We start from the raw sequence: 12189 nt of genomic DNA on the forward strand, positions 1-12189 counted from the left end.
TTCAAATTACAGGAAAGGCAATTCCACCTGAACATTAGAAAGAACTGTTCAACAGTGGAACTCTCTGCCTCAGGGTCTGGTGGATGATCCTTCCTTGGAAACTTTTAAACAGAGGCTGGATGGCCATCTGTCAGAGGTGCTTTGATTATGCTTTTCCTGCATGGCAGGAGGTTGGACTAGATGGCCCATGTGGTCTCTTCCAATTCTATTATTCTATGAATGACGGAGCCTCCAGTGGCGAAGTGTGTTAAAGCGCTGAGCTGCTGAACTTGCAGACCAAAAGGTCCCAGGTTCAAACTTGGGGAGAGGAGTGAGCGCCCGCTGTTAGCTCCAGCTTCTGCCAACCTAGTAGTTCGAAAACATCACATGCAAATGTGAGTAGGTCAATAGGTACGGCTCTGGCGGGAAGGTAACAGCACTCCATGCAGTCATGCCAGTGGCCACATGACCTTGGTGGTGTCTACAGACACTATAATATATATATACATATGTATATATAATTATATTATATATTATGTGATATAATAGTCTATTATATCACATGCGAATGTGAGTAGATCAATAAGTACTGCTCCGGCGGGAAGGTAACGGCGCTCCATGCAGTCATGCCAGTGGCCACATGACCTTGGAGGTGTCTACAGACAACGCCGGCTCTTTGGCTTAGAAATGGAGATGAGCACCAACCCCAGAGTCGGTCACAACTGGACTTAACATCAGGGGAAACCTTTACCTTACTTATGATTCTATGAATGCTACAGGAATATGGTCATACAGCCCAAAAAACTCACAACAACCCAGTGATTCCAGCCATGAAAGTCTTCGACATCACAAAAAAATTAAAATGCAACAGGAGTTTGGACATTAAGGACAAGAGGAAGGATTGGAAGAATCCCATCCTTCCTTGTAGGTTCGGGCACAAACAAATTGCATCACTCTCTCCTAGCTTGTGTTTACTTTCTAATTTGTCACTTTGGCCATCTTGACCACACTGTCATGTTGCTTGAGCACACATGATGCACAGTGTTGGGTGGCACATGCTAAATGCAACCCCACCAATTATTCCGGATGGGTCCCTTCATCGATTTTTGCTCGCTGTGTTACATAAAAACTTCTCTTGGAAAGAGACACACCGTAACTCCAGGCCAGGGCATCGCACACAGACTTCTCTCCATTAAACCACGACTGCCGCTGCTGCGATTAGACAGTAATCTCCCAAATGGAAGAGAAGCCAAATTCCCAAGCTCCGGGGCCTGGGAAAAGCAAATCAGGGCAGAGACGTGGTCAGGAATGAACAGAATGCGGTGGTGGTCGGTGGAGCACATTCCTCTCCGAGTTAACTCTTTGCTAGGAAGGCAGACAGACTTCGGTTCAATAGTGATTTTATGGGCATGTTTTTGGAACGTTCTGTAAGTTGGTCAGATTGAGTCTCCCTTATGCAACACACTTGGGACCGGAACTACCGTATATACTCGAGTATAAGCCGACCCGAATATAAGCCGAGGCACCTAATTTTACCACAAAAAAACTGAGACAGCACATTTACATTGAAGAAGATGAGAATAATGATTTGATCAGAGTTGGACAGTCTTATCTTAAATTTGAGCTTTATGTTAATATTCAAATACATTTAACCTACTGAGGCCTCAATTCATGTAATTTTATTGGTATCTCGGCTTATACTGGAGTCAATGTTTTTCCAGTTTTTTTGTGGTAAAATTAGGTGCCTCGGCTTATATTCAGGTCGGCTTATACTTGAGTTTATACGGTAGTTCTGGTCCCAAGTGTGTTCTGAAATTTACCACCCTTGGCTTATACTGGAGTCAATGTTTTCCCAGTTTTTTTGTGGTAAAATTAAGTGCCTCAGCTTCTGTTCGGGTCGGCTTATACTTGAGTATATACAGTAGTTCTGGTCCCAAGTGTATACTGAAATTTACCACCCTTGATACTGGAGTCAATGTTTTCCCAGTTTTTTGTGGTAAAATTAGGTGCCTCGGTATATATTCGGGTCGGCTTATACTTGAGTATATACGGTAGTTCTGGTCCCAAGTGTGTTCTGAAATTTACCACCCTTGGCTTATACTGGAGTCAATGTTTTCCCAGTTTTTTTGTGATAAAATTAAGTACCTCGAATTATATTCGGGTCGGCTTATACTTGAGTATATATCTTAGTTCTGGTCCCAAGTGTGTTCCGAAATTTACCACCCTTGGCTTATACTGGAGTCAATGTTTTCCCAGTTTTTTTGTGGTAGAATTAAGTGCCTCGGCTTATATTCGGGTCAGCTTATACTCGAGTATATACGGTAGATTCCACATACTGTATTTGAAGGTACAGTAGAGTCTCACTTATCCAAGCTTCACTTATCCAATGTTCTGTATTATCCAACGCAGTCTGCCTTTTAGTAGACAATGTTTTTGTAGGAAATGTTTCAAAGTTTTGGTGCTAAATTTGTAAATACAATTACAGTAGAGTCTCACTTATCCAACACTCGCTTATCCAACGTTCTGGATTATCCAACGAATTTTTGTAGTCAATGTTTTCAATATATCGTGATATTTTGGTGCTAAATTCGTAAATACAGTAATTACTACATAGCATTACTGCATATTGAACTACTTTTTCTGTCAAATTTGTTGTATAACATGATGTTTTGGTGCTTAATTTGTAAAATCATAACCTAATTTAATGTTTAATAGGCTTTTCCTTAATCTCTCTTTATTATCCAACATATTCGCTTATCCAACATTCTGCCGGCCCGTTTACGTTGGATAAGTGAGACTCTACTCTACTGTATTTATGAATTTAGCACCAAAATATCACGATAGATTGAAAACATTCACTACAAAAATGGCTTGGATAATCCAGAGGCTTGGATAAGCTAGGCTTGGATTAGTGAGACTCTACTGTACAATTACTACATAACATTACTGTGTATTGAACTGCTATTTCTGTGAATTTGTTGTAAAACATGATGTTTTGGTGCTTAATTTGTAAAATCATAATGTAATTTTATGTTTAATAGGGTTTTTTTTATTGTATTGTCTTGGGCATGGCCCCATGTAAGCCGCCCCGAGTCCCCATTGGGGAGATGGTAGCGGGGTATAAATAAAGTTTTATTATTATTATTATTATTATTATTATTATTATTATTATTATTATTTTCTTAATCCCTCCTTACTATCCAACATTTTCGCTTATCCAATGTTGTGCCGACCCGTTTATCTTGGATAAGTGAGACTCTACTGTATGTACAAAATGTAGCTCAGGGTTTGGCTCTGTCTTTAACTCACAGAGCTTAGAATTGGTCTGTGGTCTTGTATTTATTTTTTCCCAGTTCATATGCTTAGGAAAAAGAGTCACGCTCTGCCATTGCAAGCTCCAGGCTGCCCACACCTGCTGCTTTTGAGGCTCCAGAGGGAGGAGGAAAACTTGTTTGCTGTTGCCAAAGGTGCTTTGCTCCGTCTTTGATCTGTTCGAACTCCTTCGCCGCAGCCATTTCCTTCTAATTCCACCACCTCCCCACTCCTACGTTTCCCCCTGTGGCTTCAGAAATGCCCTTTCATGTTCAAGGAGATGGAATTTCAACTGAAGTTTGTTCTTTCTGCACTGAATTTGGAGGCAGATTTTCTCTCCCTCTGGTTAGTGCCGTGCCCTGTTCAAATCTTAGAACCGTTTGGGACGTGGCCTCCAGATGTTGGATTTCATCTCCCATCGTTCCTCGCCATCGGTTTGATCTTGCCCACCCGAAACGAGGAAGACATTGAACTTTGAATTGTCTCAGCGGGGAACCCAAAATATTCCAAGCTACAAGGCCATTCAATCCTAATCAAGGATTGAAGAAAGGATATCCAATTGAAACTTTCTTAAGGGGTCCTCAAACTTTGTAAGTGGGGGGCCAGACTAGGATGAAATAGTCCAAAATTAGGATTGTTGTCGTTGTGTGCCTTCAAGTCATTTCAGACTTAGGTCAACCCTAAGTCTAAAGTTTAGGACAGAGGCCAGGTCAATGGCCTTGGAGGGCCTTAGTTTAGGGACCCCTGGTCTAGACAATCTCATGAGACCATAGGTAAGCAAAGAGACCTCCAAAGACCATCTAGATAGTTTCATAAGACCATCGGTAAGGAAAGGGCCACCAAAGGCCATCAAGACAATCTCATAAAACCATAGGTAAGTAAAGGGATGCTCAAAAGCCATCTAGATGGTCTCATAGGACCATAGGTAAGAAAAGTGACCTCCAAAAGTCATCTAGATGGTCTCATAAGGCCATAGCCAAGCAAAGAGGCCTTCAAAGACCATCTAGAGGATCTAATAAGGCCACAGGTAAGCAAAGAGTCCTCCATAGGCCAACTAGATGGTCTCATAAGACCATAGGTAAGGAAAGGGACCCACAAAGGCCATCTAGATGATCTCATAAGACCACAGGTAAGCAAAGAGTCCTCCAAAGATCATCTAGATGGTCTCATAAGGCCATCAGAAGACCAAAGATAAAGAAAGGGACCCTCAAAGACCATCTATATGGTTTCATAAGACCATAGCTAAGGTAAGGGTCCCCCAAAGGCCATCTAGACAATCTCATAAAAACCATAGGTAAGGAAAGGGACTCTCAAAGGCCATCTAGACGGTCTCATAGGACCACAGGTAAGGAAAGTGACCTCCAAAAGCCATCTAGATGGTCTCATAAGACCACAGGTAAGCAAAGAGTCCTTCAAAGACCAGGTAGACTTAGGTCAACACTAAGTCTAAAGTTTAAGACAGAGGCCAGATCAATGACCTTGGCCCAGAGTCCTTAGTTTGGGGACCCCTGTTATAGATTATAAAGGTAAAGGTTTTACCCTGACATTAAGTCCAGTCGTGACCGACTCTGGGGGTTGGTGCTCATCTCCATTTCTAAGCCGAAGAGCCGGTGTTATCCGTAGACACCTCCAAAGTCATGTGGCCAATGGCATGACTGCATGGATCGCCATTACCTTCCCGCCGGAGCGGTACCTATTGATCTACTCACATTGGCATGTTTTCGAACTGCTAGGTTGGCAGGAGGTTATAGATTATAGTGCACTGTAATTGAAAATGCCCCAGCCAAATTCAGACTGTAGTTGGTTACACCATTCATACATTAAAGGAAATATGATTATACACAACAGGTCACGTCTTAATGGAGAAATTGCATAAAAATCTTGTTTGCCTAAATGCCCAACCAAAGAGAGAGTATGTATTTCCAAGAAGTGAAGGCGGTGTTCCAAATGTATGAGTCTCCGCCGCGGAAAAGGCCGAGTCTTTGATCGCCTTGAATCTTTGGCAACTCTTCCATAGGTCTTAAAATGCATCCACTTTGGGCTTGTAAAACAGGGCCGGGCAAAGAAAGTCTGGATTATTACCATCCACCTACTCTCAACTCTCCTGCCAGGAAGTTCACTTGACCTTGCATTCCCTCAGTCATAGTTTTCTGAGTACATCCTGGAATTACTGCAATGGGATCGAGTTTCTATTGAAAAGCCCACATCTCAAACAGCCAAAACCTGCTTTCAGGGTGGGCTGCTGTAGTTAAGAATATATTTGTATGGTGCTATGTATCGTCACCACTAAGTGGCAGTAGAAGACAAGTTACCGTCAGAAGTTCAATTCCTTTGCAAAAGATATTGATCAGAGAAGAAAAAAAGCATAGTTGAACATAGATGGGCTTCGTCAAGGTGTATCAATAGAAAATATTGGGTTGCTGTGAGTTTTTGGATTGTAAGGCCATGTTCCCGAAGCATTCTCTCCTGACGTTTCACCCACATCTATGGCAGGCATCCTCAGAGGTTGTGAGATCTGTTGGAAACTAGTCAAGTGGGGTTTATTTATCTGTAGAATAATGTCCAGGGTGGGAGAAAGAACACCTCCCAACAAAGTGTAAGGTCATGTTCCCGAAGCATTCTCTCCTGACGTTTCACCCACATCTATCGCAGGCATCCTCAGAGGTTGTGAGATCCGTTGGAAACTAGTCAAGTGGGGTTTATTTATCTGTAGAATAATGTCCAGGGTGGGAGAAAGAACACCTCCCAACAAAGTATAAGGTCATGTTCCCGAAGCATTCTCTCCTGACGTTTCACCCACATCTATGGCAAGCATCCTCAGAGGTTGTGAGATCCGTTGGAAACTAGTCAAGTGCGGTTTATATATCTGTAGAATAATGTCCAGGGTGGGAGAAAGAACACCTCCCAACAAAGTGTAAGGTCATGTTCCTGAAGCATTCTCTCCTGACGTTTCACCCACATCTATGGCAAGCATCCTCAGAGGTTGTGAGGTCTGTTGGAAACTAGTCAAGTGGAGTTTATATATCTATGGAAAGTGAAGGGTGGGAGAAAGAACACCTCCCAACAAAGGATACCCCCAGGCATGAAGCAGCCGGGCCTTGAAGCTGCAAAGCTATTCAGTGCTAATCAAGGCGGCTCATTGCAACATTTGTGGAATGTTCAGGACGGGTGAAAGAACTCTTGTCTGTCTGAGGCAAGTTGGAATGCTGCAATTGACCAACTTGATTAGCATTGAATAGCCTTGCAGCTTCAAAGTCTGGCTGCTTCTTGTCTCAGGGAATCCTTTGTTGGGAGGTGTTCTCCCACCCTGAACATTCCATATATATATAAACCACACTTGCCTAGTTTCCAACAGACCTCACAACCTCTGAGAATGCCTGCCATAGATGTGTGCGAAACGTCAGGAGAGAAACATAGCCATACAGCCCGGAAAACTCACAGCAACCCAGTGATTCCGGCCATGAAAGCCTTCGACAACACACTGAACATCTCTAAAGAGTTTGAATCCTTGTTTGGCTATGAAAACCCATTACGTTACGAATGTCACACACGCTTAGCCTTCAAAAACCCTGCACAAGATGACCATAAATTAGAGATCGCTTTGTCGAGTCACACACTCTCAACTCCAGAAAACTACATCAGACCACGTTTATAAAGCCCGTTTTATTTTTATTTTCTTGCTTTGCATTTCCAAATTGGTCACGACAGCTCACAGTTGAGTCGAGTCCGGCTTTTCTTGCAGACAAGGAGGAGCACCAGAGTCACTGAAGTCAATGCCAGAAGGGTAGTTGCTATGCCCAGGCCCAGCATTATGAACACAAACTTTGCACGGATACCTGAAGGGAAAAATTGGTAAGAAATTTGTCTCCACAGCTGGAAGCTAATGAGATACCAGCTTTGCTTAGCATATTTTTTTTTTCATTCATATACAGACAAGTTGTCAAGTTCTGCAGATTTGTTCTTAAGTTGAATGTGTATGCAAGCTGGAACAGGTACTTTTGGTTAGCATAGGATGGCTTTGCAGCTTCAAAACCTGGCTGCTTCCTGCCTGGGGGGAATCCTTTGTTGGGAGGTGTCAGTTGGCCCCGATCGTTGCCCCTGTTTTCAGAGTGTTGTTCTTTATTTATTGTCTTGATTCTGGTATTTCTCAATACTGGCAGCCAGATTTTGGTATAGTGGAGTCTCACGTATCCAAGACTCGCTTATCCAAGGTTCTGCATTATCCAAGGCATTTTTGTAGTCAATGTTTTCAATATACAATAGAGTCTCACTTATCCAACATAAATGGCCCAGCAGAACGTTGGATAAGCGAATATGTTGGTTAATAAGGAGGGATTAAGGAAAAGCCTATTAAACATCAAATTAGGTTATGGTTTTACAAATTAAGCACCAAAACATCATGTTAGACAACAAATTTGACAGAAAAAGTAGTTCAATGCGCAGTAATGCTACGTAGTAATTACTGTATTCACGAATTTAGCACCAAAATATCACAATGTATTGAAAACATTGACTACAAAAATGTGTTGGATAATCCAGAACGTTGGATAAGTGAATGTTGGATAAGTGAGATTCTACTGTATCATGATATTTTGGTGCTAAACTATTACAACATAACATTACTGCGTATTGAACTACTTTTTTTGTCAAATTTGTTGTGAAACATGATGTTTGGGTGCTTAATTTGTAAAATCATAACCTAATTTGATGTTTAATAGGCATTTCCTTAATCCCTCCTTATTATCCAAGATATTCGCTTATCCAAGCTTCTGCCGGTCTGTTTAGCTTGGATAAGTGAGACTCTACCGTACTTGGTTCCTGATGGATTATATTGATTGGATTTGCAACTGTGTCCATTTTAATGCAATTGTTTCTGTCTGATGGTGTTTTATTATGTTTACTATGTTTAAATTGTTGTCAAAAACATCATACAATTGACTGTTTTGTACACTTGTTGGAAACCGTCCTGAGTCCTCTTGAGGAAATGGAGCGGTATATAAAGATTATTATTATTATTATTTTCATGGTTTCCTTCCTTTCTGTTGAAATTGCCCACATGCTTGTGGATTTCAATGGCTTCTCTGTGTAGTCTGGCATGGTGTTAACTATGACTTGTTTAAATTGTTTTTAAATTGTGTTGTCTGATGTTTAAATTGTTATTTTATGATTTTATGTGATTATATTGGGCTTGTTCCCCATGTGAGCCACCCCGAGTCCCCTGCTTGGGAGATGGAGGCGGCATATAAAAATAAATTTATTATTATTATTATTATTATTATTATTTTATTATTATTATTGTATGACACAGCAAACAAGATAGATATGTTGGATTTCATGTCACAAAATCACAAGTCAAACACTTCCCAAGTGTCTAGGAGTGTGTGATGTATTTTCAGATGATGCGTGCAGATCCCAGTAGGGTGGCCTTTTGCAGTTGACAGATCGTAATTTTGTCAATGTCTATTGTTTCCAAATGCCGGCTGAGATCTTTTAGAACGGCACCCAGTGTGCCCATCATCACTATTATTATCATCATCATTATTATTATTATCATTATTTTAGTATGACACAGCAAACAAGATAGATATGCTGGAATTCGTATCACAAAATCACAAGTTGTGATGTGTGCAGATCCCAGTAGGGTGGCCTTTTGCAGTTGGCAGATGGTGATTTTGTCAATGTCTATTGTTTCCAAATGCCGGCTGAGATCTTTTGGCACAGCACCCAGTGTGCCCATCACCACCGGGACCACCTGTACTGGTTTCTGCCAGAGTCTTTGAAGTTCAATCTTGAGGTCCTGATAGCGGCTGAGTTTTTCCTGTTGTTTTTCATATTATTATTATTATTATTATTATTATTATTGTCATTATTATTCCCACTCCTGGACTAGATGAACCAAGCCAACATCCTCCATCCCCATGACTGTCTGAACTGAGCCTAAGTGATCCAGCATTACCAAATGACAGCCTTACCTTGGGTCATCAACCCCATTCTCCCCTGAAGTTCCGAATGAGGCATTAAAGTCTTCGGGTCATCCAAGATAACAGGTCCTAGCACAACATCGGCCTCTATTTTCTCTGCTGAAGGATCATCTGTATAGGAAACAAGTCCAGAACAATTACCAATTAGGCTGCGTTCATCTTGTATCAACGTAAGCCCTTCAAGCTAAGAACTGGGATCCAAATTTACCATCTGTGGAGGAAACATCTCTCTGGAATCGCCCTCCTGCGCCTACCCACCAGGCATTGCTCATTCCATATTGGCCTCTAGGCAATCCACAGCTGCCAGTCTCACAACAGCTGCAAACATCGCTAGTGCCTTCAACTGGAAGCCACCTGCAGCAAATAGGATGAGGAAAGAAAACCACATAACCCTTGCATTAATGTGTTCTTTTTTCTTTATGTTCTCAGTTGCCTCTTGCAACCGCTCCTTGATCTTTATCCATCCCCGGCTTTCAATACCTGTTACTTGCTTTATTGAAAGAGCAAGCCTTGTTCAGGGCATCCGGGGATTGGTCAGCTGCTGTGACTTTCAAGTGGCAGGTAATGTAGATCTGGAAAGACAAGGAATGGCTGTAAGGGATGGATCCTTCGTGAAAGTATGTCTAATGTTTATGGAAGAGCCATCCCTTGATCCAGGTCAGATTTGTTAGACTATAATCAAAATATACCAGTGAAACAGCAGACGAAGGTTTGAGACAATGAGACAGTTCCGAGCGCTGAAGAAAAATGACGTTTATTCTCAGTGGCCACAGAGAATAAGCATAGGAAGGACCCTCTCCTGTAATCAGGAAAGCAAGGGTACAGAACAAAGAAACACGGGCCTTTTTATACCATTTTGTCTTCATCTACCTATGTCATATAGGCATTATCCATCACCAATTAGTGTCAAAAAAAGTCTTACTTTGCACTTTACTAAAAGCTACTTTTGAAAGAAACCTCACGTCTAATAATAAGTTTATTTATATAATAATAATAATAATAACAACAACTTTATTTTTATACCCCGCCCCATCTCCCCGAAGGGACTCGGGGCGGCTTACATGGGGCCTAGCCCGATAAGACAATCAATATCAATAGCACGACTATAAAACAATTATACCAGTAAAACATCAATAGCAATAAAACAATTGTTAAAATCAGCAAAAAGCATACAAAAAACATACAATATTAAAACAGGAGACTAATTCATAAAATTTATATCCCGCCTCCATCTCCCCCGAAGGGGACTCGGGGCGGTTTACAGCAAAATCAAAATACAAGCAATGATAAAATATGAAACATCAAAGGACAACAACAAAAACCAATAATAAAATATACACAATAGGCGAAAAAACACAACTTCTGAAAGTGAAAAGATGGATATTGGACAAGCCACTTCGAATCTCGATAAGGTGGATGAAGATGAAGACGAATTTGGGATAAACATAAGGAATTGAAGAATTACAGCAAGAATGACATATGTGAAGAAATGAAAATTTGAGGAAATACCAAGTATAGATCATTGATGAAATAAAATGTTGGAAATAATGGAGATGGACAGATTAATGTTTTTAACAAAAGAACACACAGGGTGTCCCGAGATTTCAACAGACTGGAGATTCTTCAAAAACTATGAAGGCATGTATCAGTGCCAGATAATTAAGTAACCGAGAAATGAAATTTAAGAAGAAAGGAACATGAGTCAAAACACTCAAGACTTGGCTGTTTGGTTGTGCATTTAAGTAAATCAGATCTAATTTGCCAAATAGCCACTGTTGAATGTTTTTATGTTGAATGTTTTTATATTGTGGAATGATATTTTAAATTGTAAATCGCTCGGAGCACTCTGGTGGAGAGCGACTAATTCAGAAATAAAGTGAAGTGAAGACTAAAGAATAAGGGAAGGGCAAATTAAAGAAAGATAAATTTCAGTAATACAACAAATCAGAAAAATACACAAAGATGAAGACTGGGAAGTAAAGACCCCCCCCCCCAACCATCCCACTCCCTTGACCCACTCTTACCCTTCTACCTTTTCCACCACATACCATACCTGAAACTTCTACCCACACTTACTTTACTCCCTTATAGTTATTTATCCTACTATCCTACCATTTTATTGTTCTCCCACTTTACTTGAAGAAAAAATACCCCTCCCCCTTTTTTTCATTTTCCCTTTATATATATATAAAAAACTATATATAAAAAACGACAGGCCCCCCAACCTCGAAATTTGACAACACAACCCATCATCCACGGCTCTAGGTTGATACAACAAAAAGAAAAGAAAAATAAAGTCCTAATTAGAGGGAGAGGAATAATTGTTTTTATCCAATTGCTGCCAGTTACAAGGGTAAGTTCCGCCCACTTGGTCTCTAGCAACCTACTCAGCCCAGGGGACAGGCACAAGAGTTTGGAGAGATCCCTAAGGGCCATCCAGCCCAACCCTTTCTACTATGCAGCAGGACACAATCCAAGCATTCACAACACATGGACAACATATAAATACTATACAATACTACACAGGGACATAGACCCCCTCTACCCTCACCACTTTCACATTACACAAACAACCCAATGCATACTAAACATAAAGACAACCATACAACAGACATTCAATACCACCACTACCTCAACAATTTCTCACCAACACCACCAGACAAAGCCACAGCAACGTGTGGCTGGGCACAGCTAGTATATATATATATATATAAGCTACTTTTGCAGTTTCCTAAAACATAGGCTACTTTCAAGACCTCTGACCCTCCATTAGGCCTTATCTAAGGAATTCCTACCTAGGCTTTCTAGGGTTCCATTAATTGAGGAATTTCCCCTATCTTAGCTTTTAGGGAGTCATTAGCACCCCTCATGGCACCAGGTTACCTTAAGCTTATTTTGACATCCCAAAAGCATTCAT

General features: G+C 41.0%; 1 protein-coding gene across 1 annotated transcript in view; it reads right to left on the reverse strand.

Annotated features, from left to right (window-relative positions):
- Positions 1-6935: 6935 nt before the first annotated feature.
- Positions 6936-12189, reverse strand: part of zp3 (zona pellucida glycoprotein 3) — a 12187-nt gene continuing 6933 nt past the window's right edge. The window contains exons 6-9 of the mRNA XM_008120736.3: positions 9753-9844; positions 9481-9626; positions 9264-9383; positions 6936-7127 (exon numbers count right to left, since the gene is read on the reverse strand). Of these exons, the coding sequence (XP_008118943.2) occupies positions 6991-7127; positions 9264-9383; positions 9481-9626; positions 9753-9844 (495 nt within the window). The 3' untranslated portion in view covers positions 6936-6990. The remainder of the gene's footprint in view (positions 7128-9263; positions 9384-9480; positions 9627-9752; positions 9845-12189) is intronic.

This window comes from Anolis carolinensis, unplaced genomic scaffold (assembly GCF_035594765.1).
Source record: "Anolis carolinensis isolate JA03-04 unplaced genomic scaffold, rAnoCar3.1.pri scaffold_11, whole genome shotgun sequence".
Classification (NCBI taxonomy): domain Eukaryota; kingdom Metazoa; phylum Chordata; class Lepidosauria; order Squamata; family Dactyloidae; genus Anolis; species Anolis carolinensis.